The sequence below is a fragment of the Strigops habroptila genome, chromosome Z (genome assembly GCF_004027225.2).
Source record: "Strigops habroptila isolate Jane chromosome Z, bStrHab1.2.pri, whole genome shotgun sequence".
NCBI classification, from domain to species: domain Eukaryota; kingdom Metazoa; phylum Chordata; class Aves; order Psittaciformes; family Psittacidae; genus Strigops; species Strigops habroptila.
In genome coordinates this window covers 5528118-5554318 of record NC_044302.2, presented here as the reverse complement: position 1 = coordinate 5554318, position 26201 = coordinate 5528118, and the positions used below count along the sequence as shown (strand labels likewise).

The following is a 26201-nucleotide window of genomic DNA, read 5'->3' as shown; positions in this document are numbered from 1 at the left end:
TTTAAAGGCACATGGGAAAAGAATGTGAATTTAACAGAACAAAGTAGGGAGCCAAAAGCATTTCTGAGAATCAGGTATTTTTACATCCATTTATGTACCCATCTAGGGGGCAAAGCAGCTCAGGTTTTTGTTATTACTTGTGGACTTGGGTCTGGATGGTTGCCTTTCCATGGAGACAAATGGAACAAGACTTGGGATAGGGCTTGGGGGTCAGCTGTTACAAATTGCTGCATGCTACTTGAGATGTGCTGACAATGCAGGCTTCTGTGCTTCCCACAGACACTCTGGCTTACCTTTAATCCTTATTTGATGTTAAGTCAGGCTGAGTATTATAGTAAGTGGAGCAGGATTGCTGCCTAATTGCATACCTTTTAAGCTGTCATTGTAGATGGGTCAGGATAGAGCTGAATAGTGATTTGTGTTATAAATGAGGACGACAACTCTTGACAAAGCTTCCCACTGCCACCCTTGAATTCATTCTAGTTCACCCCTGTTCAAATTACGTATTCACATGTATCTGAGTTTCTAATAAATTATATTTTGTTTATTTTTTCAGCAATGAATTAGAATAAAATCAGAAGTAGAGTAACAATAATTATACCTTTTTTCCCTAAGGCATTTGAGGGTTAAATTTTTTTTTGTAAGTAAAATTACTGATCTGGTTTGTGATGACATTTTGTAACTTTAAGGGCCAGTATCAGAAACCACAAATTATATTTACCATTCATGACTTCAAGTTAAATAGCTGCCTATCATTTCTAGCTATTTGAAGCTGTTTTGAATTGACCTCTGATGGTTAACCATTTAAGGTGAAAAGTGAGGTAGACCCATTGTTAAAAATGGAAATTATTTTAAAGAACAAAATTTTAAATCCTTTATTTACATCATAAAGCACCATCAAACATTGTTGCTAACAGAAGAATGAAGTGCTTCATCAGATTAAAATGTTTAAAAGTTTTAAATATCTGAGATAGCCATCAAATATAGCCGACATCTGTCCTTGATAGAAGTGCCAACATCTGCTGAGATGCAGACCTGTGACCTCTAGATAAGTTTTTATAGGCAGAAAAATATTTATCTTCCTACTTTGACCTTCCATGCACAAGACATGAACCATGGATTTGTTTCCTAGGGAACTAGCAGCTGAGGAAAATCTATAATTAGATCTGTGGGTTGTTTGCTACAAATGAGAATTGGGTGCTAAGCAGGTTCTTAGAGTATCCAGAAGTATTATATTGACTTCATGTAATGGAACTGAATTTAAAAAAAAAAAAAAAAAGAGTGCCCTTCTTCATGATATTTCTTTTTTAATATCTTCAATTAAAAAATAATAGTGTACTTATTGCTCTAGGTGCGATACGCAAAATATTTTCAAAAGTCAAGACTTGACAGGTTGTTAACTTCTTCAAATGAAACTGAATCTTAATTATCAAGAGTGGTTTTAGATGAATCATTTTCACCAGCTCAGTTTTTCTCACTTTACTACTCCTATTCAGTTCTTCAGTTTGATTCTGCAACTTCCGTGTCTTATTCTGCAATTCCAATTACCCTACCCGGCTGGAAGTTCCGTCTTAATCCTCATCTTGATTTCTTTCTTTGCTGCATGCATGGATCTAAAGATAACATTTGTAGCTAAGTCCCATGGGAAGTAATTGTAGCTGCAGGGAGAGGAAACAACTAAGGTTTTTCATATTCTCCAGACAACCCAGGGCAAACTTCTCTGGACCTTAGCAGCAGATTATTTTAGGCTGGGCACAGCGCAGCAGAGGTGCTTCTTCCAGCCTGGTGTTAGATCTGAGTGCTTTTTCCTGTCTGACATGCCACAAAAGTGGCCTTGAGTAATAAATCAAGACTTTGACCTTATTTGGAATAGATAGTATTGTGAAATACCTGGAAAAAGGTACTGTAATTGGATTTGTTATCTTTCTCTCCCACCATGTGTAGATTTAGGTACATGTGTGGTGATTACACATTATGTATACTGTCCCGTGTCGCTAATTTCTGCAATTAGAAACCATTAAATGTTGTACTGGATCTGAACCTCTGCCTTTTCAGATCAGTGATAAGTTTGTAATAAAACACCTCTAGAAATCTATTTTTTTTTTTTTTTTTTTAAGGGCATCTTTTGGGTTGTTCATTTAATACTGTCAATCACAGTCAGATTTTTCCCAACAGCTAACCATAGCTTTTGAGCTACTCTGTACTCTATACGGCTATCACTCAAAAGACAGTGGTCCTCAAATTCCTTCAACTAACAGGGTTTGTTGCCAGTTTATGACTTAAACAGCAATTAAGATATGGTGATAAATAGATACTGAAAGGCCAAACCAGCCAGTGAAATATCCAGCCCTTCTGTGATGGGTAATACTTGTAGGGCACTTTCAGATTATGAAAAACTGCGTTTATAAATTCCGTTCTGTCAGTAGGAAGATACTGTTTTGTGCTGAGTCTGGAGTTTGTAGATATGTATGTGAAATCTACTGCTCCTTAGGAAAAGGGGAAGTGAAAATTATTTGTAATGAATCTTCTTCCGCTTGATAAATTAGGAGTGTAAGGAAACTGAAGGATTATCTGCTACAAGAGATAATGCACATCTTGAAGTATTCATTGAATTACCTTGATCTATGAGCAAATGCTCACTGTTAGTTATTTATGTTGGTTAAATCCTCAAATTTGGTGCAATTGTAGATGAAGTCTGCAGGGCCCAATATTGCAACTGATTCTTGAAGGGGGATTGTTGCAGCTGTGTCCAGCTATGATAATGAACCTCAGACTGAAGAGATCTGCTGGTGCACAAGGCTTTCACATGTATAAATATATTTTGGTGCAGTTGGACACCTATACATCCTACTACAAAATTGATCTGAATTTGTTAAATATTTATGCACTATTATGATAAAAAGCCTTTATGCTGAGATCATATTTTTGGTTGAATATCAAATATCCTATCTGTGTTGACTGTTCTAAAAATACCTCAAAAAATGAGCACTGGTGGTGAAATAGCTTGACCAGTTTTTGATATATTGTGTTATTTTCATACATGAAGATATTTTGTTGAGATATGTCTATGGAATTTATTAACCTTCTCAAATTTCAGATTTAGAGTTGTTTTTATTATAGTTACCACAACAATGTATTTGCACTAGTGTAACAAAATAATAGTTGGTATATTAACTTCTATTGGAAGCAGAGCCTCCATTCAACAAAGAACTTAAATATACTGTGTTTCAAGCAATAGGAGTTCTATTTCCTTCATGTACATACAAGTGCTGAATATGAGACCTGATAAGTGTACTTACGCAGTTTTGTCTGGATTGCTTCAGGCAAGGAACATTTGCAATATTTGCAGCCCCCAATTAGTATTGCAAACATGCATCAAAATAAACTAAAACTATGTGCTTTTAATTTTCATGATGTTGTTCCTAAATTTGACACTTCCAAAAATGTTTGCTGTGACAAAGCTAATAATTAAGATGATAAAAAACTCCTGCGGAGTATATCGGTGTGTTATTTTTCATTTTCATAATTCTTTTAATTTCAACTCCTGTGGGGTTTTGTGGGTTATTTTTGGTTTTGGTTGTTTGCATGGTTGGTTGTTTTTTTATTTCCATGTTGCATCTCTAACAGTTGGTATAAAAGTTTCCATATTCAAGGTATTAGTGTACCCAGTACTCAATACTTCAAAGATTTTCTATGGCTATTAAGAAGACTTCAGTTTACAGATGCACTATTGTAATAATGCATGTGTTTCAGTTTGAGGAACTTTTTTTCTGTAGTAAGAATTCTGAAATAAGAAGTAATAGCTAATTTTGTAATCATAGTTTTGCCCAGTGGCCACTGATCTTTTAATGTATATGTTAAAGTGCAAATTTCAGACACTTTCTAATCACGTTTTGCCCAGTTGAAACTGAATCTTGGGGATCTGACATAGAAAATAGATTTAAAATAACTGAATTATGGCTTTCTCTGCTGAGTTAAATCAAGTCTGTTGTCTATATAAATTTTTCTTTGTCTGGGAAATATATATAAGCGTATATAACACACAAGCATATATGATGCTGTATATTAACAGAATCAAGCCACATATTTGTAGTTGATGACACAGAAGCAATGTCTGACGTACTAAACATTGTTTTCCCCAGCTTTGGTTCCCTCTGAAACCAAACTCTTCACTCGACTTTGTGTTCCTTTCCCTCATAGGAGGTTGGGTCAGGGTTGTATATTCCTGTTGCTAGTCACATGTCCCTTTTCACTCTGGGTTTGTGCTTTCTGGAGTGCTGTTCCAGTGCCAGTGAAAATATTAGAATCTGAGTGATTGATTGACTGCCTGGTTTAAGCTTTACATTGAGAGCACATGGTCTGGGAGGTTTAGACAGGGTTGAAAATCTTGCCTCACACACACTGGAGATTCAAAACTGGTCTGGAATTGTTTTGGAATTTAGGACTGTGATATTGCCTACATGATTGTATTGTATATGCATCTTTAACTGCTGAAGTTCTGTTATTTAATTGAATTTTGCAATTATTAGACATATTTGTCTCCATTAACTCAGCTTGTGTTTTGGAAAACATACTGAATGGGCATTTGCCCAGATGTGCGTTGGTTGATAACATAATGAAGCTAATAGCAAGGCTTACCATGTTTATGAACAGCTGTAGAATCATAGAATGATTTGGGTTAGAAAGAACCTTAGGGATCATCTAGTTCCAATCCCCTGCTATGGGCAGGGGCACAGTGTCACCTAAAATATATATTGTCATATGTAATGTGTTTGGTTTTAACCCTAATTATCATGACCAGAGGACATAGTCACTTAGAGGAGCTTTATAATTTCTGTTACTGTTAGCTATGTGAATAAATCACTTGGATGTTCTTGGCTGTCACCCACATACTGAATGAATTCTGAAGAAAGTCCTAGTCAGAGAGAAAGTGAAGGTCAAATTTGGCCAACATGTCCTCCTCTGACAAAGAGCAAAATTTGGTTCCCATGATTAACTAGTTTATCCAGTATTTTTCAATGGCATCTCTTGAGTTGTTCTTCATTTAATATTGTCAATCAGAGTCAGATTTTTCCCTAATTCAATTTTTGTGCTAGCCTGAGGCTGACTTCAGGCCTTTCAAACAACTGTTCTTATATTGGATGGAAAGGTGCACTTGTAAAAAGCGCAGATAGAGGTATTGAGAACCAATAGATTTAATAATTTATTAAACTCAGCAAATTATATATGTTCCTTTCTAATCACAGTTCTTGTATGTTTGGCTTATAGTACTGAAGTAGCTTCTGTTGGTTAGTGGTTTTGAATAATGATGGGAATATTTTGCATTTGTTTTGGTTGAAAGATCGTTTGAGTCGGTACAGAGCAGATGGAGTATCTGACTGCAAAGAGTGATTTTCAGAACAGCAAGGACAGGAAGTGTCTGTTTAAATGCTTATATGAGACCTTATGGGCCTAAACCGTTGGTTTGCTCCTGTGTAATAGAGTGATTAAAGGAAAAAATAGTTCACCTCTTTATATTCCATGAATAAGTTTGCCTCCTAGGAGGTATGGGGAGGGTCAAACACCAGAACCGCCCCCCAAAAAGACCACAGGAGAGTGGGAGTGTAATGCTCTGGAATGAAGAGTAGTGGGGTCTGAACCAAATATTCCTGTCTGAGAATGAGATTTGTTTTCTAATTAAAAAATGAAATTATTATAATGTATCTCTAATTCAAATGGTGTCAAGGACTAAGAAATTATGGAAGTGGTTGGGGCAAATACTTCTTAAAGAATGAAAGTCGTAAGCGGGAATGGTGTGATTAAAATCAGGTTTGCTGGAGTTGCAGGAATGTGAAGTCTCTCTCTGGGGACATTGTGGCTTCTTACATTTCTCTTCTTCTCTTGAGAACACTCTGATTTACTTTTGCGATAAACCTGTAACAGGGATCACATTGCTGAAATGAGTTTAGCTGGAAGGGATACATAATGTCAGCTGAAAAACAGCTCATGGTAAATATGTTTTGGCCATGGTTCAGCAAAAAAGCAGATCCTGTCAGCTAAGTAACACTGTTGTCTTGAAAGTGCCTTTTAGTTCAGCAGAAGCATAGAGTCTCTGCCTTTTTTGAGGAAAAACAATCCCCAGGAAATAACAGAAAAACCCTGGTTTGTCTTGGGTTCTACATACGTGGCCCTGACAAGGCTAGCATGGATCATTTCAGTTTTCAATACATTTATTCTCCAATGTGCCCTTGACATTGGAAAGTGTTATGAAGTATGGGGAAGTGAGTAATGTCTACGTCTCCATCTCGTACTGTCCTTTGGATCCTGGATGAAGAAACAGCCTTCAAGAGTCTATATTATTGTGGGATGCCCAGCTAACTTCCATCCTGCTTGTGCCATCTGCCAAGCAAAGCCAAGAGCCCTTCTGAATTGTGAGATCAGAACAAGGGAGAAAATAAAGAAGTATGAAGTATGAAGCCAGATAAAGTATGCCTGCCTTATCTGTGTTCTCAGTAGGTGGCTGCTTGTGTCTGTGCTACTAGACCATGTTCTAAGAATGAAGAGTCTTTATATGCAACACCCAGCCACTGTCATACAGTGCAGACATTTTCAGTGTTAGAACCTGCATTGAAATTCCTACAGCTGAGAATAATTTCTGGAAAGAAGTGTTTCTGTCCAGGCTTCAGGTAGTAATAACCGTGGGAAAGTCCTTAACATATTTTAGAAATGTAAAAGAATGACGTACAAAAACGAACATTCCAGCAGAAATAATCTGGCTTTGTTTTTTCTCAGCCAGTAAACTGGGGAAGTGTCGTTGTGTAAATACATTGCAAGCTAGGAAATTTTCATATGAATAGTGCTGTGTTTATGGCAGTGTACAGAATAGCAGTCTTGCCAGAGGAGATATGAGACAATCCTCCTTTCTTCCTTGCTCTTGTTGAAGCACCAAACCATATGGCAAATTAAGCCTGATTTTTATTAAACTTTTCATTGTACTGATCTTAGTGTGAACTGGGAAATGCACTTTCTTTGAACTATGCAGCCACTATACAAGCATCTTAATTGGGAGATGTTAATGTCTTCTTCGCATTCCTGGGAGTTTGTAGCTCCCTCTTGTGGCTAATTAAACACTTTAAAGAATCTTTTCTGAAAATTACTTTCTGTACAATCACCACTGTTTTTGAACAGATGATGCAGTAGTACATGGAGCATCTCTAACCTGAGCTTCTGATTACTATACCAAGCATAACTTGCTGTGCAATAACTAAATGCAAAGAGAGGTAAATAGATTGGAGAACAGGGTCTGCAAGTACTTGCACCATGAATGTGACAGTTTCCTCCAGTTTTAAACAAGACGTAAGGACACTTCCAGTCAATTAGAAAAAAACCTCTGCTGTCTGGTAGCTCTGTTGGTCCTATACAGCATATGCTGAAGAATGGTGTACAGCTGAAGTGGGGATGACATACGAGACATGGAATGTGTTGTAGCTCCATGACGTACAAATCTCTTGAGATGGCTTCCCATCAAACTCAGAGTTAAGATCTTTGCCAGATTTGTAATTGAGAGGAAGTTCTCCCTTCAGTCAGTTTCGCAGGGACTCTTATTACTGTTGTTGTTTTTATTGCACTCCTGTCTTCCTATCTAGGGTAGAGAAAGGTCTGTATGTGATTAGCTGGAATTTTTCTGACAAATTACTTTGCAAAGCCCATTATTTGTTTTGCTTTCTTTTGGTGTCTTGTTATAACTCGGGCATTGCACCTATACAGCATCCTAAATTTGCCACAAACAGGTAATGTTTGATGGCTCTCGTGGAAATGACTGTTGCGTAAACATCTCTGAATTAGATTTTTGTGCTGGCCTGTAGCTGACTTTGGGCCTTTCAAACCACTGTTCTTACACTGGATGGAAAAGTGCGCTTGCGAAAAGTCTCAGAAATCAGGGCAGAAGACAATTAATTATTCTTCTTGCTGCAAAAACAGGCAATGGTCCTGACATTACAAAATAATAAGCCTAGCTTTATGTTAAGAAAACACGTATTTTTAGGTTTGGTGTAAAAAATACCAGAGATTGGTCAAAAAAAATTGAACTGAGCAGAAGGTGACTTTCTAGTTGGAACTAGTAAGTTCCAAGTTTCATCATAAAACTGAAGTTACAGAGTTACTTTGCCCTTTCATCACCTGAAGTGTTGTCTGCCTTGGTGTTTTGGCATGATATATTCAAAAATACATGAAAAGAAAACTTCATCCATTAGTGTTTTAGACTTGGAAGGAGGAAGAAAAAAAAAGTGAAAGAGATTTTTAGTTTGAAATTTCTCTCTTTCCCTAAGGGTTTGAGAATTTAAACATTATCTCTGAAATTGCTGATTTCCTATTTCGTAACTTGTGGCAATTTTTTCTCAATTTAAATAAAGGAATAATGATTACGGAGTTCAGTCAAAACCTCTCTGCCCAGTAATCTGCCAACCAGCATTGCTGAATCCACTGCAATAGGGCAACAAACATGTAGTTCCTCGGGGACATTATTAAACACCCTGCACATGTATTATCTCAAAATGGGAACAGGTCCAGGTTTCTAAGGCCAGTTTTTCTCTTCCTCTTCCTGAGCTGTAATTCAGACCAGCATATAAATATTTGACTTCATGTTTCTGTGGAAATATTAAAGATATAAAATTGCTAGAAACAAAAGAACATGAAACAGTAGAGGGAAGGAATGGTTTGGCAAGATTGTCAGCCTTAAAGGGCAAGATTAATTTATAATCCTTCTAGATTCTGGTGTACAAATAGAAATTTGCAAAGCATGTAGCTTACAACAAACATTGTGTAGCTCTGCAAGTTTACATATGTATTGTCACTAATGTCAGACAGCCTTGAAATTGGATTTTTAGGGATTTTTTGTCTTATGGGGAAATAAGATAGTGATAGTAACAAGAATTTTCCATACATGTGTGTGTATATATATATAAACATACATATAAATTTGGAAAGTGGAGGAATTCTAACTGCATTACTAAGCAGAGTTCTGGGCAAGATACCCAGATATTTTCATAAGGAGTTTTTTTTTCTTGGTTTAAAATCCTGGGAAAGGAAGAGAGTAGAAGTGTACAGGAGGGGGAAAACCCAACATAAAAATAGCCTATTTTGTAATGACTTTACAATGGCTAATATAATGTGTGATGGCTCTCTGGTATTACAAGAGTTGTTGTGAAATTAGTATCCTTTATGCCAGTGGAATATGTCCTCTTTCTGCCTTTTTTTTTTTTTTTTAAAGTCAGTTTGCAGCTGTTTTATCAATTTAATTAAAAAAAAAGAAATAGAATTAAATAAATTGACAAATTCTAGACACAGAGTGAATGCAGTAGCAATGGAATAATAGAACCTTTAAGTAGTGAAATAGAAGACAGTAAAGACAAGATAAGAACTGGCTAAGTACATGAGTAGCTTTTCCAGGGTTTAGCACAAGAATTACAGTGTTTTCTGAATGACTGAAACCATATTTTATAGTTATGTGTTTGTATTACAATGAACCATATTTTATAGTTATATTTACCATGAACCATTGGCAGGGAATATACCTTCACATTAGGTAAAAGATCAAAATGGCTTATATGGTTTTAGAATGATTATAGAAGTTTTTATAATATGACATGTGTCTTCTTGTTTTCTGCCATACAGGTCATCAGTAGTTTAGCGGGAGATGGAGTAAGATTTCGGCTCTCTGGTAAGGGAGTAGATCAAGACCCAAAAGGAATTTTTAAAATCAATGAGATCACTGGGGATATTTCCGTGACCCGAGTCCTTGATAGAGAAGCAACTGCCAGTTATGAGGTGAGTACTCACAGCAATAGTATATCTGCCTTTGTGTTGATAATATATATTTTTGGAAAGTGTATTTGCTTTTCAAGGGGCTGCAGTTATTGAAGACTAAATTGCGGCTACTGTCTTACAAAATTTCCATAAAAAATATCTGTCCTTTGGAAATGGTAAATTTGCTTATTCTTATATGCAATAAAAACTCTACTCTGCCTTCTGCATGTAGTTCCTGTCATTTATCTTTAGTAAAAATCCTGTCTGAACATCATGTATGCATTTGATTTGTGAATACTAAATTCTGCTTAGACAGAAGGAGATCTTTTTGTGAAGTTGCCACTAAAGTATTACATGGTTATATTTTTTCTTTTTTTATTGTCAAGCTGTCAGTGGAATATACTATTTAACTCCATTTTTAGTAACGGATATCTTTTAACAGAGATAAAGAAGACTCTTTTAATGTGAAAATGTTAGCAGATACATCTCTGTCAGATGTGTGTCTCATAATAAAGCTTCTTTTCTTTGTCAATAAATACTGTTTCTCTCCATTGAAATTCTAACAAATTATCTCTGAAATCTGCAAAGTAACTGTATCACAACGTCCTGAAATGCATGGTCTAAATATCATGTCAATTCATGTTTTCTATCTATCTGTTGAAACGTGCAGTCAGATAAATTGTGTCTCGCCACTCTGATACAGATGAGCAGCAGAATGTGAAATGCGAAATGGTTAGTACATTTATGTGTTGACATTTCTGTCACAGCATGGGGGACTGACCTCTTCTGTCCTCATGCAGCAGGGAGTGAGTGGTACTCCAGCCATGTAGGGCACAGGCTCTGGTGACAGTTCTGAGTGCCATCCCTGGCCTCTCTGTATTATCTTCTGCCATGCACTATTCAATAATTGTACTTTCAATGCTGTTTGTTTCCTCTTCTGGAAGAGTTTGCCAGTTAGATGACTAGTAATACTTGCTCAAACAGCACTGCTAAAATTTACCATATGTTGGTTTTCAACACTTAAACATCTATTTCTCATCTGGGTCGACAGTGAAATGCATGTTAACCACTCACACAGAATTTGTGGTAGTTACTGATGCCCTTCTTAAAAGAAAAACATTGCAGTTTTTCTTTTTAACACTGTTCCTTGTCCTCATTTACCACCTGCTTCTTCCTTTACTAGTGGCTTTCCACCTTAATATGTTCAGTATAAACCTTGAATATTTTTTTACTGGAAAATTATGGTAATTTTTTCAACCCAATGCATTAAACCACAAACAGCCCTCCTGCCTGATCTGGCAAAGTATACGCTTAAATTAAGACAAAAACATTTCCCTAGAAGAGCCTTTTTTTGAAGCCATGCAAGTTATGTACAAGCAATGTAGCAGATTATGCAGAGCAAGGTGAATGTGTATCCTAATAGGCTGTAGTGCTTTCTAACCAGTTATAGAGCACTCTACACAGCATGCTCGCTGGCATCCTGTTGTGCAAAACGTAGTTTGAAAGTTCTGTAGGAGAACCCTCAACTTGATTAGTCTGTCTGTGAATCCAGCCCTTTGTTTTCCAACAAAGATGTATCACTGTGTCAGGAAAGCAGCAGAATTTTGTCCCTGATTTCCTTGGTATGCCAAAAGATGGAAATACCTGAAAGACACTTAATTTTTTTTCAAAAGTGTTTTTCTTTCCTGTTTTTGTTGGAGCCTCCCCCCTGCCCAGTGTTGTTGATGTCCTGAAAGAAAAAAAATCAAAGCAAAAGGCAATCAAGGAAAGAATAGATCTCCATGAAAAAATACAAGTTCTTTGCAAGCCATTATATTACTAAGTATAGAATTAGTGGCGGGGCAAAGATAAAAATACAAAATCTGTTTGAATCCTTCCAGCTACACAGGGGGCTGCTGCACACGCGCACCGATTTGTTTCCTACGCTTAGTGCATATATACTCAAGGAATGAGAATTTAAAAGGTGATAAGGCACAAAATAGACCTTTGGTGATCACAGTATTTCATAGAACTTTGCAAATTTTGCCGTGTACCTTAAAATGTTTTGAATTAGCTAAGAATATTTACTATATTTTTTAAAAATTGTTGTTTCTTTCAGAGAATATTCGAAATTCTGCTTTTTGCTGCCCTCTCTCTCCTGGAGGAATATTGAAAAACCTGTAGGAGTTTTTCTGTGCATCCATTGCAAGAGAAACATGATTTAATTAGGAGTAGTGAATTCTGCTCGGACAACTGTTGATTGTCTGAGTTAACTCTCACTTTCTACTGTTCATTTTTAAATATTTTATTTTTAGTAAAAGATAGAAAATACTTTAAAATAGAGTGGAAAAATCTGTCTGAAGGTCGGGGCCTGCCAGTTGCTTTGGTGAAGACCATTTTTGTGGCAGTCATGCTTTCAGATGAGTTTAGATTTTGCTTGTCAGCAAAAGAAACTCAGCTGGCAAAAGGAGTGTAAAGCAGATTACATTAATGGCACCCCTTACCCCCAAAACCCAAACTTATTTATCCAACTGATTTATGAGTTTATTTTTCATTAAATCAGTTAAATTGTTCAAAAATTGACATGTATATGAAATTCCAACAAAATATTAATGTTGGGCTGATTAGTTGCCATAGTAATTCTGACTTAATCACCTGCATATTTGAAAATGTGATGGTTTCTATTGAGGAAATGAAACTATGGCAGAGGGGGCTGGGTGAGACAGCAGAAGTCCAAAAACCACTATGTTGAAATTAACCATTAATAATTTCTTCTTTTTTTCCTCATGCGTATGAAACAATGCTAATGAATTGTGTTTGCTAATGGAAAAAGCTAGATGTTTCTGGTGTGTTTGTCCCTGTTATCTTTCTGGGGTTCCTCCTTAAAGCTCAGAGCATGTCAGTCAGCTTCACTTGTAAGTGATAACTGTTCATGAAGCAGAGCAAGAGGACGTAAGGATGTTATTATGTCCAGCAAAGACAGACTGCTTTAGTAAAGTGTGTAGTAATTCCCTGTTTCTTCTAAAGAGGTTTGATAAAGATCATCCTGGTAGGAATTCTCTGGGTCAGAGTAAACTTGTTACAGCCTGTCAATGAAACCACTAAATGATGCTCTGAAGAAGAGGCTTGAGCAGAATATGGGCATGTTATTGAGTTGCTTCTGGGTTAGTGAGATAAGCAGGTAGCCTAGATCCACTTATTAGTTGGAGCAAAAGGTGTTCAGTTGTACAAATATGCTCCCAGATCATGTCTTTGGTTTTCTCTCAAGATTTGAATAAATAAAACTACTTGGAAATTTCAGAAACTGACAAATCATTTAGTACTGAAAAGTGCAGTTGTGGAAAAACAGATGAAGGAACTTGGTAGGGAGACTTAAGATGGACTTTCTCGTCCAAATCGCTGAGGGACACACCATCCAAAACTCGCCAATTCTGAGTTCACTTCAGATCCATTACCTTTTCTGACTCCATCAAAGCAGAAATATCTGTGACTTTTCAGTTGTATCCTTTAGGAAAAAAAAAACCAAAACCAAAACCAAAAAACAAGTGCTTCTGAAAAGAGCTGCAATAACAGAACTAAAGGATTCTATGAGGGTGGAATTCTAGTTGTAGTAAGTGTTGATAAAAGAGTAAAATATGAACGAATTAGGAAACAGAATTTCAAAAGTCTAGGTCTGTAGCCTGTTACACATCAAAGTGGCAATAGATTTGGAGGGGGTTTCAATTGGGTATCAAGATTTTAAAGGGTGTTGCCATTGTGTTTTCATTACTGCTTGCCAAGTGAAAATAGGTGTGGAAGAGAAATAATCAGAAAGTGATCCATTGCAAGCATGAAATGAAGAAGCTTGATAAAACTATTCAGCGCCAGTGTGCAAATTAGAGCTGTGACGAAATTTACCTAGGTAATTTGAACTGTTAATGAAGAGTTAGTTTTAATTATTTTTTGAGTAAAGAGCTTTATTTGCTTTAGAAAATACTTAACAAGCAGAGGTGTGAAATCAGCTTTCAGCTTTTTCTGTAATGACAGATCACATTCCTGTGAAAGGATGCTTTGCGACTGGTAGTGACAGACTGAGATATTTAGAAAACTTCTGTTACCAGGACTGAAAAGCAGATTAGGAATATTCGCTTTATGTAGTATTGTTTCAATATGTTGAATAACAAGTAGACTGAGAACAGGCTAAAGAATTCAGACCAATCAACAGCAACCTAATCTCTAGCGTGAACTGCTTCAGCTGAGGTTACGTCAGACTCTTGTTTCAGTGACCTAGCCAAACACTTAAGCTGATGCTGCAGTCCTAGTGGGCTCTATTTCTGTGTTTAATACGGAACAAATAGTGGAAATGCTTCACAATCATGAGAGAAACTAACTTGGTCAGGTGCCAAGGTTTATTTTGTGAGAAAGATTTTGAAGTATTTAAATGCATTTTTGCAGATACTGAAAATATATCTTACTGTAGCAAAAAACCTAGAAGTGAAAGGCTGTAGTTTTCCTGTGCAGAAGAACAAATTTGCCTTCTGTGTAAGCCCATTTTTGTGCAGCTACATCCTTTTCAGAATAATTTATTATACTGAATCTCTGCTATATGTAGTATGGAGATATACAAACAACACACAGAAAGCATGCTTCTCTTTGAGAAGGAAAACCATAAACTTGCTTCTAACTTCAAGACTAAGTCTAACTTCAAGGTCTAAACTGTATTTTAACCTTGGTTATCTGCACTGATGGAATTGTCTGAAGTATAAGTAAGTGATCCGCTCTGTCTTGAGCTCAAGCAGTGATGGGGCATGTCAGACCTCAGTCATCTCCCGCTCACACCTTGAAAAAAATGGCCGCACTCAGCCCTACATGGGAGGAGGGTTTGGTCTTGTAGATACATAAGTTTCAGTAAAATGTGCTTGATTTAATTAAAGCATCAGAACATAGAGAAAACTGTGCTAAAATACTGGTGCTTTCAAACTGTATCTGTTACATCAAAAAACCTTGGAACAATGGCAAAAAACTTTCAGGGAGGAATCCTGATTAGGAAGGAAAAGTAAAAAGGAAATTTGCCTAGGGGAAGGGGGCAAAGAGGCAGCTCTTGTGCAGCTATTGAATATGAAACTTATTTATATGAATGAGCTGCAGTTAGATCAACTCACACACAGCTGAAAATTCTGCCCGTGGAAGAGTTCTCTAGCTTATTATGTGTGTGTATGCAGAAAGTGCATGAGATTTTATACGTTTTTTCTTTATATTGGTATGTTTACACATATATTCATTAAGGTGTTCACCTGTTGGGGCATTGGGTACATTCAGAGAGTTTTAAATTGATTTCATATTTTTACTGCAGAGGGAGAAATGAACACTGCCTGAGGAAGTGCCATTAGGTTGTTGCCTGGCAGCATTACTTCAAATTTAGCTACCCCTGCACGGACTTCTCAGCAAGCAAGTTGACGATAATGCCCATGCAAAAGAGAAAAATTCATCACTGTGAATGCTAAAAATAATGAATTATTATAGGTAGGATCTCAAATAACCATGGGCAACTTCTTGAAAAAACATTGGATTCCCTCTGCCATGGCTGCACTTGAAGGAATTGCAGGCTTCTCCTTGAGGTAGGCACAGTAATCTTAACCTTGCACAGAGACTTATGCCTCAGCAGTTGCACTCCTGTCCATAGAATAGTCACAAACTATAATTTCTATAAATCTATGTTAGCACAGCATCAGGTGTTGCATTAGAAATTGGACAATTCATAGTTGAGACTCAATTATAGTGGTATTACTCCATTATAGGCATTTTCATACTGGAATAGGTCTTGACAATGCAAAATGTGCAATGTTCAGACAGTCCTCTCTGGGGAGTAATGTTACTCCCGGGGTAACATTACTCTCTTATTACACTCCTCTCTGAAACATTCACTGTGTCTGAAGTTTTGGAGCAGTGAAGCTTCACTGCTGCTGATGGTGTGTTAGGTTGATGTAGTGTGCACATGACCACACAAGTTCTGGAGAAAGCTCCATCAAATCTCATCTCTTAGCAACGCCTTTATTCCGGTGCAGCTTCCCAGCATATCCTGGTTGACATGCCTTGAATGAATTGGAGGTGCTCAGTATGAGGCTCTGACTGTCTGTCTCTCATTAACAAACAACTGTAGGTGTCTGTAATCTCCAAAAAAGCATTCTGTCCATAAAATAGTGTTATGATACAGAGGAATCTATGAATCTTACGGAAACTTGCTCTTTGTTCTGACAATACTGGCTTGGTACTGAACTTTGTTTCTGACATGATTGTTCATGACTTAGCGCTGCTTTTACTTGTGTGGGGAAAGGGTGAAGTAATTGAATCTGTCAACCTAAAACCTCCACTTTTCATCTAGAAACTGAGAGTGATGGATTAGTAAAAGAATTGTTGCTTCTTGTTGTTCTTTGTTGTAACAAATAGAAGGCCTTTTTTAGGATGCCATGAATTGGAGAAAAACAGGTACTGTTTGTTAAAAGATAATTAGTATTTCATTAATCTTTTTTTTCCCAGTAAGATTATAAAATGGCAAGATTAAATATGAACAGATATTTCATCAACCCGGAAGCAGAAATGCAACAACAGGGAGAAACCCAGCAGAAGCAAAAGTCCAGATCCTTCACTGAGATCTGGATGGGCAGACTCCAGAATTCATGGGGAACTTTTTGGCATTGTTTCCTGGGGTCAAAACCAAGATGGTCACCATAACAGTGTGCATAAATCAAATATTTGAGCAAACACATTTTATGTAGAGTCACATATCTTAAAAGTACAATGTAAATAATTGCTTGCACAGCTGGGATATAAATGAAATTTTCAGCTACTGGAAATATCCCTCTTTCTCTCAAAGGTTGGTTTATAGGATAAAAAGAAAACCTGACAGGAAATTAAGTTAAAATTCATGTTGTTTTTATGTATATTCTCCCATTTTGTCTTGGAGGTACAAGATATCTATTTTATATAAACTCTCTAATTCACCATATCTTGTTCTTTTTTACTGTAAATAATCTATTCAATACATATTGTAGACCTTAATGTTATGAGATATCAGCAGGATACTGTGATTCATTTCAGAAGCCACTAGCATGCTCACATCATTTATGTGGAAAGCATACAAAAGTCAACAGTTAGTTTTGTTAGAGGGCATATGCTTTATTCTTAGATCTAACTGCTTGCATGGCTTTGACATTCCTGCTGTTCAACAGCACTGTCGTGTCATTTGTAGGAGGAACAGAGTGAAGCTTCATTAAAGGGAAAAATCAGCAAAGGTTTGTTTATAACCTATAACTGTCCAGACAAGTTAGTGGGCTTGGATTTCCATGCTAAAAATATGCCAGCTTCAAACATCAGGCAAAATTAGTGTTTTCTCATTCAAGAGTGGGAGGTGGAAATTCACAGCAGTAAGAAATAAAGAGAAATTGGAGTTTACTAAGACAGTAACAAATGACACAAAATGTGGTTTCATAGTTGTTTTGTTTGTTTTTTATTGTTATTGTTTTCTAATAGAACCCCACTCTTCGAAAGAATAATGATGTGTTCTGTAAAACAAAAGGAGACTAATAAAATTTTTGTCAGATTATGTTAAGAGTGTCTGAATCTACTTTTGTTATTACATATTAACTGCATTTTAAGGCATTTAAATGTTATTATGATAACTCACTCCTTAGCACGATCAGTTTGTTTCTTTTCCTTGTCTTTTTCTATATAGCAACCCTCAAAATATCTCACTGTGATGGCTCACTCTTCTAGGTGCAGCATAAATGCCTAGGACACTTTGTCTTTTCCCCAGACCTTACGTTTTCCTACAGCGAAAGGAAGGAGTCTTGCTTTGCAGTCATATTTGTTCCCAGCCTTACACAGTGATAGACAAGACAGCAGTTTCACAGAGGCTGCCGATGTGTTATGCTTCTTGAGTAAGGGCATGGCAGGTCTGCATGGAGTAGAGGGCAAGGCTGGGTAAGCTACTACAGCTTAGCTCAGTACTGCCTGTTATTTTGTGTATTCCAGGTCTGCACAATGTCACATCTTTTGTCTGCGGTGTACTCAGATATACCTGATTTTTTTCAGTATGCAAAGGTATAGTTTAGGAGTTCAAAGGAGAGATAGAACATATTTTTCTTTGCTAGTTGGTGCAAGTCAAAGAACTTGTAGGAAATTTTTCAGCTCAAAACCTTTTCTTGGACCCATTTTGACATACTGGCACAGATTAAGTAGGAAAAACCTTGCCTTTATGGATGTTGAGGAGGGTCTTATTTCATCTCTTCTTAGGCATATATTTTTTGTTTGGTCGCGTTTTTTTTTTTCTGGAAAAAGTGCACAAGGTCAGAGGTTCTTGATCCCTTGTTAAACATGCAAAAATCTTGCAGTGTGTATTTTGAAATGGAGTATCTTTCCTGTGGCTCAAGTTAAAGTCATGAATGCCTGGCCTGGTTAGCTTGCAGGACTAAGGTTTTCCTGGTCCATTAGTAACATTTAGAATACAATACAGAAATTTTTGAAGTCTGATTGCTCAAATCTCCATACCTCTTTTTCCTCCAAGTAAAGAAGGAAGTCTGTCTTATTTAGATCTTTGGTCAAAATTCAGAAACTTAATGTTCTAATTGCTAGAAAGACCTTGATTTCTATGGATAGTTCTTCATGTGAGAAATGTGAATCCATAACAATCAACAGCCTCTTTTTTTCAAATGAAAACTGAGGTATGGTTTGTAATAACTATTTTTTTATTAATATTATTCTCTTTAGAACTAAGGTAATGAATTCATTATATTTTTTGTCCATAATTTCCGGTCTGCAGCTAGAGGACCTGCTCTTTCCTTTCTGACCTCTTGTTCTTTATGTACTTGAAGAAAAACATTACCTGTCTTATCCTTTCCTGCAATGTTCTCTTCATTTTCAACCTTCTTGTATCTTTTTTCCCTTGCACTTTTAACTTTGTTCCATAACCTTTCTACTCCCCCTGTCTGTCTTGATGTTTTATGCCATTCACTCATACTTCTTCTACACTTTCTACATTTCCTTAGTGATATTTATTGACCTGGTTTATGCTTTTTATAAGTGGCATTGCTGGGGGTATGCATAACCACCACTTAAGCATAAATTTCTTTTGCTATTGTATAGAACCTTTCTACTGCTTTTCAAAAGCTGTACTGCCTCATCAATTCTAATCTGCTGTGTTCATAAGTAAATCCCTTTAGAAACCTGTGTTTTAGAAACCCTTGACTTTGGATTAACTTACTACATGACCCTAACTTTTCTACAATTTTTGTGAAACATCATAGGTAGCTAATATATAATGCTAAGAAATTTCAGTGCAAAGTTGAGGTTTGTTTCCATTTTAATGCTTTTTAGATTATATATCAGTTCCATCAAATTATGAATATTAAGTAATATATAGTTGGCTGGAAATTATTAGTATTTGGTTTATTAAAAGTCAGCACTGGGATTGTGTCTGCTCAAAAGTGGTCAGGCTCAAACAGGAGGCTGTATCATAAAACCACCTGTTATAATTAGTTCTGTGACTTCAGAACTGTGGTTTAACTACTTGGTCTCTTTAAAATTATTGTAGGATAATGAGCCATAGTTTTAAAGCTGTATATGCCTCTGTGTGTGACAAAAACACAAGATGGGTTTGTAATTTTTTACGCAAAAGTGAGTTTTAATTAATGTGGAGTGGCATGATATTTTGTAAGGTATGTGAAAAGAATTTGTATGAAATTCAGGAATAAGCGTGCTTCAGTGATTCAGTTTGTGGATTCGGTGTTCCATTGTGCATGTTTCTCCAACACCATTAAAGGGAATTAGACTACAACAAAACTTAACATTTAAATGTCATGTTCCAGTTGAATGTGCAGTTATCTTCAAAATCCAATCTTTCTGCATCTGCTCTTTCTTGCACTGAGGTTTAGGAACCCTAATATGATGTAATTGTTTCACAGGCCCCCTGCTACGGCATGTTCGTTGTTATGTTTTTTCCACAGCTGTAAGAGACTTCGAGGAAAAATGGCAGTATGGACCATGAAGTCCACTGCTGAAATGATACAAAAATTTACTGTGTGCTGTAAAAACTTTTAAGAAAACTTTTAAGAAAACCCAAACTAAATCAAAAAACCAACAAACACCCCAAAAGAAATGGAGGTTCTGGATCCATATGCCCATGTAGTCTTCAAAGCTTTTTGACTGTCAGCTGCAGGTTTTACCATTTTTTCAGGCCCACATATGCGGCAGATGATCAGTTTTGTGGGCTTGATAGTAAAATTTTATATTTTCATCTGTCAAAATGAGATTAGACCTGGTTTTGTGTCATCTTCCCCCCAAAAATATATCAACTGTCTCGTTGTTGAGACTGCCATATTGATGGCAACTAACTGTTTTTGAGTAGTGTGCCATGTATTCTTGAGTAATATAGCCAGCAGCATAATTTGTCCCTTCAGCTAGATCTAAGTCAACAAATTGACTGATGTTGCATAAGCATATATAGAATCCATTTTCCTCTCATCACACCTGAACACCGTAGTGTTTACAAGAAATAAAACTAAGAAAATGAATGTTTTGTAAATATAGTTCTGACTGATAGCATTTACCAATCAAACAGTAACTTCAGTTTGTTGCATATATGTGTGCATGAAAGTTGCTTTTCTGCTATACTTTGATTACCTATTACTTTGATAACTACAACTACATAATCCAGAATTATGTGTCACTGTATAAACATAAATATATGATATCATAAACTTTAACGTATCCTAGCAGTTTTACATACAACTACTCTGTCTGTTCCACTCGTTTCACTTCTATTGCAGCCAAATGGAAATCTAGTTTCTGTGCTTGACAACAAGAAATCGATAGTGCACTATCATTATTTGTTAATTACAGTATTTCTAAGTTATTTGTGGAGACTTCAGTCACGATGAACCTTAGGGATCCTACTTTCACCATCAGAAAAGTTACCTTTCCCAAGAATTTCAAAATATGTCAGAGCCCCAAAACTTGCATGGAGTTGGAGTGATCCACTGAGTTCCTTTTAATTTGGCTTCTGGCATTTTATTTTCATCTGCGTCATCTGAACATTCGAGTTCTTTTTGGCAGTTATATATTTATCTCTTTAAATTGAAAATATGACAGGACTCAATAGGTGATTGTCAAGAAAACCATGAACTGTAATGAAACTCAAAAATGTAAGAGTTGGCAGCACCATAACTTGCATAACTGTGAGAATCTCCGTTTCCCCCTTTATTAGTTTTTGTGGTGAAGGCATTCATGGAAACAGGCAATTCATATTTTCCATTTTAGATCTTTTTCAGTGCATAATAGAAACTGAGTGAGGTGTGGGGGACTACAGTTATAAATATTTAGGGAGCATTGTGTGAAGGCACTTCTAATATTACGGAAATTTAACTTGGCATCATTTTGTTAATATGTAAATGATAAAAGTCTTGCTGTATTTGTCCTGGTTTACTCAGGTCATTAGTAAATATTTCTTAGTTAGTTATATTCCTTAAGCTGTATTTATGTAAATGTTTTGATTATTTTTTTATTTTCTTGAAGCTCACAAGGGATGTGACTTTTTTTTCAACCGAATGTTTGTTCATATCAGTTAATGTAAAATACCATATGTTTAGATTCACATGATGGCTCTTTTTCTTTTGAAGACTTGTTTTGTATATTTTCTTTAGGGGATAGAACAGGTCTCAACAGCTACTGGCAAAACTCATTGTGCAGGTGTGTGACCACAAGTCTGCGAGGACAAGTACATTAACTGTAATCCTGATCCTTGTGAAGTTACCCCAAAGCGACATTTTTTCTCTGAGGGTGTTTCTATCATATTTGATTTGTCATGCTGCTGGCAGCAGGAGCAGAGGCTGGTAAATGTTCTGAAGTCCAGCACTACAACGTGGAGGATCATAAAACAGCCCAGTTGGGACTGAAGGATTCTCAGTGGAAAACTACAAGAGTAAAATATTGGAGAAGGTAGTATCAAGCCAGAAAACCTCTATCTGAAATAGTTTTATACAAGAGAGGCTTGGAGAAATATTAGTTGTAATTTTTTCTAGTTTTTGTCATTAGCACATTTGTTATTGCGTACCCTGTTATGCAGTTGTAGTTGACAGGTTAAATTTGCAAAAATAGAGATAGTTCATCTTCACAGAAATCTTCCCAGCCTTTGCTTTGACATTCTTAATATTTATTTTACAGAATGGTAATTCAGATATCTGAGTGCAATGCACTGAAAATACCTATTATCTATTTAAGGCTCTCTTATCATATGTATTTCCTAAATGTACTGTGTACACATAATACACAGGTGATATGAATACAGATTACAGATTTTATTTGTAGATGGGAACAAAAAAAGCAATGTACTGCTGTTATATTTCCATTAGTTTTAGAAGATTTAATAAAGTTAAATAATTGTATTATGTTTTACTACTCAGGAATTACTAAGAGGGAGGAAAACCATGACGGTTTTAAACCACCAGTTTTTCTTGTTATCTAAAACAATTTGTAAAAAGTTCAATTTTTTTCCTTGCTGCTAGGGAAGCATAGTAGAGAGGATAAAAAAGGAGGAAATAAACTATTCTAAAAATAACATATATTTTATATATGTTATATATATATTATATGTATATATAGTCCTATCACTACATATATATATGTCTATATAGGATGCAACAAGGGGTAATGGGGTTAAACTTAAACAGGGGAAGTTGAGGTTAGAAGTAAGGAAGAAGTTCTTTGCTGTGAGGGTGGTGAGGCACTGGAACAGGCTGCCCAAGGAAGTGGTAAATGCTCCATCCCTGGTGGTGTTCAAGGCCAGGTTGGACAGATGTGGTCTAGTGTGCAGTGTCCCTGCCCATGGCAGGGGATTGGAACTAAATGAGCTCAAGCTCCTTTCCAACCCTAACCATTCTGTGATTCTATGATTCTGTGATTCCATAATTCTATGATTCCCTAAATGCTATGCAACTTTATCGTATTTCATGTTTTCTCCTCTAAAGAGGAAAGAGAACACTTGATACGGAAGAATACCCTCCTGACTAGCCATTTTATGAGCTTTTAGTTTCTCCATGATCAATGCAACAATTATCCGCCACTGTATACAGAGAGACCACGTTTCATTCAACAGTCTTGAGATTCACAGGTTTGAAGGCTTTATTCCCACTAACTGGATTTTTTCCCTCAGAGAGGGCTGTAATATCTATCTCACTCAGAAATCTAGACCTTCCAATGGAGACTGAAGAAAAACTCAGCAATTTTGGTACTTGTCAGGCCTAAAGTGTTTCTAAGTTGAAATCTTGGGATGTGAGAATTTGTGCTGTGTGTTTGCTGTGCTCTGCAGGGTGTATCTAATGACGCTGACCTTATTGAATAGTGGATCTGCTGTACATGAAACCAGCAAATTAAAGCACAATCTACTATATTTATGGGCTTTAAGAGACAGCAAACTGACTCTCCAAACATGTAATCTGCTTGTCATACATCTTTGCAGGACACAGATGTGGCAGTACAGAAGTAGGTGCACTCGTAACCTTTAAAATATTAATAATACATCAATTTGAAAAACACGCTGCATTTTGTCAGGTTTTAAATTGCAAAATCAACGTTCACTATTAATTTTACGGTACTAAGTGATCTACTGATGCCAATATTCACTTTCTGTTAAACCTATTTGCAAGTGATATTTGCAACAAATTTATTAAAGGAAACACTTTAAAAGAATTGAGGTGTTTGAGGATATGCATTTAATTTCACTCAATTTCTTTATTGGTAGCTTAGATCAATGCTGGGATTACTACCCTTACCACATGCTTTGAACTTGTAGAAGCAAGCGTATAAATAATCTTCCATGTCAATTCTGCCTGATCTACCCAGGCTGAAATATGAAAAGCAAGTTGTCTACTAAATTGTAGTGAGTGGGATTAGTGAATTGATCAGTTGAATTCTGAATTAAAATTGCAATTTAAGGCAAAGTTGTATCTCATAGAAAGGCTTCAAGTCATTTCCACTAGGTATAACATTCAGAGTAGTGGCTTTTGACTAAGGTTTGTATTCTGAATAAAAACTGTTTTCAATAACTTTTTTTCCCTGTTTGTAGATCAAACTCTTAGAACAGTAGTAATTAATACACAAAAAAAGATTTTTTTATGTTTTTTTGCAGCTTTTCATCTTACAGAGAAAATTCCATTGATCTTTGAAAATACTGAAGATGTGATTCTGTGATTCAGTGCAGATAATTACAAATAAATGCCATCAGTAACATATAAAGATTCTTTTCCAATAGATTTGGCTCAAAGGATTTAAAATGACAGTGTGAGCATTGTATAGTCAATTGCAATTAGTATTTACAGTGTATTGATATACTCTTTGCTGTAGCAGTCTCAGGACATACTTAAGGCATACACCTCAGCATTTGAGACTTACCCAGAATCTTCCCCGATCACAGATGAAATGCCAAGAATTTATGGGTATATTTATTCCTAATACTGGCAGTATTTTGGTACTCTGTTATGAGGTTTTCCCCCTTCGTCCTTCCTTATGTTTTGTTCAGGGTTTTGTTAGAATAGCTTTATCTCCACCGTTTATCCCATTCAGTCAGTATATGCAACTGTCCAGTGTTATTGGAAATGACCACAGAAACTGACCTTTTGATCTTAGCACTTATTGCACAATATATGTTTTTTAATCACCTTACCTTGCAGCCATCAAGAGTACATTCTAACCACCAAAGAAGTAGTTTTAGTGATTTAGTAGGTGCTATTCCTCATGTAGCATCAGTAGTGACTCAAAGCTGCACCTATGTTGAAGGATCCTTTGCTCTTGCTGATTTTGTCGGTTGGATTATGTGAGAACCTAATGTGGTGATATTAGCTACTCAATTTTAATTTTTGCTCTTCAACACCATAAATTATGGTGTTTTATGACAACTGTAAAAGGTATGATTTGAACCAATTATGCATTCTGCTCTGAATCCCAAAACTTGTGAGAAGCATATAATTATGGTAAGTCATATCCACCAGGTCAATTTTCTTTTATCTTTTACAAAGAACACTAGGACAGATGTATGAAGCTTATAAGCATCATTTTAAGCTAGAGATATTAAAGCTGCTTATTAATGAGAATGTTTTCCTTTTCATAACACAAAACTTGTCTTACGTGAGTAGCATGGAGAATTTACCAGCTTCTGCATAGGCTCTTTGCTTTATCCTTAACGGGAAAACAATGGAGGAATTAGAATGGTAGAAATGGAAGCCAGAGGTTCTTTACAAATTTGAGCTGAAATGTATAATTTTCAAAATACAAAAACCCCAAAGCACTTAGTGTTTAAGTAACAATACTGCACATTGATTTCACTTAGTGTTAGATTTTTAGATACCAAGAATCTGCTAAAACAAGATTTAGCTCCTTAAAAGATGTGGTAGATTATCTTCCAATGTTCTGTATTTTGTATAACTTTGTGTATCTTTTTCCTGCAGCTTTTTTAGGGTCAAATATGCACGGAAGTAAATAACATCTATTTTCCCATATGAAGCCAGTATTTGTGTTTCACTTCTCTGTTGTGTTAGATTTGGTTGTGAAATTTTTCTAACAGTTGTTAGGAAATTCAAAGGACTTAAAAACATTTTCTTAAAGGTGTTAGGATCAGTTTTCCTTCTTTACTTATGAGAACTGTCATCTTAATCTTACAGATTTGCTGCTTAAAGTCAGATAGTAGTGCACTTAGTAGTAAATGCTAATTTATTTAATGAATAATGCCAAGTGGTTTATGTCATGCGCACGTTGTGCAACAGTGGTGAGGATGGTAATGGAGCAATAGGTATTGTAATCTTAATCTCTAATCTTTGGGGTAGCATAATTGCATCAACAGTCTGATACTGAACTAAGACTAGTTGTTACCTAGCTGCCTCCTACAAAGACTCTAATATATTAAGCCAAACACAAATAGCTTCAGTAAGAGTGTTCACAAGATAGGATTGAACTTCTAATACAAAAAAAGGCAGAAGAAATAGGTCATTCAGAATAAACTCTGCTAACAAGCAATGATTTATTGTGTTAAATATGGTGCTTACTAATACACATGATTTCTTTTTCTACATCTGTTACGGTATTTTTTGCTGTATAATAATTTTCATTGTTGATGAGCAAGTAAGTAGAAAAGTGAATATAAAATTAGGGATATAAAAAAATGGGATGTTCAAGTTTTTAAGAGCTTTTCTATGTGGGAATGATTACAGACTGAGCAGTGCAGTAAAGAATTTGGCTAGTTGCATTCAAAATCAGGATAGCTCTGACAAGCACAGTTTTTCAGGAAACTCAGTTCTGGTGCTATGTCTCGGATACATACAACACACGAGGTGCCAGGTCCAATTAGCGGTCTGATGGTGGTAAATCCATTCTCCTTGGAAAGAGAGTCCACCATCAGGAGACATTAATTCAGTGTG

The 26201-nt window shown here is 36.1% G+C and overlaps 1 protein-coding gene across 6 annotated transcripts in view; it reads left to right on the top strand.

Moving 5' to 3' along the window:
- Positions 1 to 26201, top strand: part of CDH13 (cadherin 13) — a 509619-nt gene that overhangs the window by 214977 nt on the left and 268441 nt on the right. For 5 of the 6 annotated variants that reach the window (XM_030469853.1, XM_030469854.1, XM_030469852.1 and 2 more), the window contains exon 5: positions 9652 to 9804. In XM_030469853.1, coding sequence (XP_030325713.1) covers positions 9652 to 9804 — 153 coding nt within the window. Of the gene's footprint in view, positions 1 to 9651; positions 9805 to 16278; positions 16635 to 26201 lie in introns of those variants that run through there. The other variant, XM_030469856.1, reaches the window with a different exon arrangement.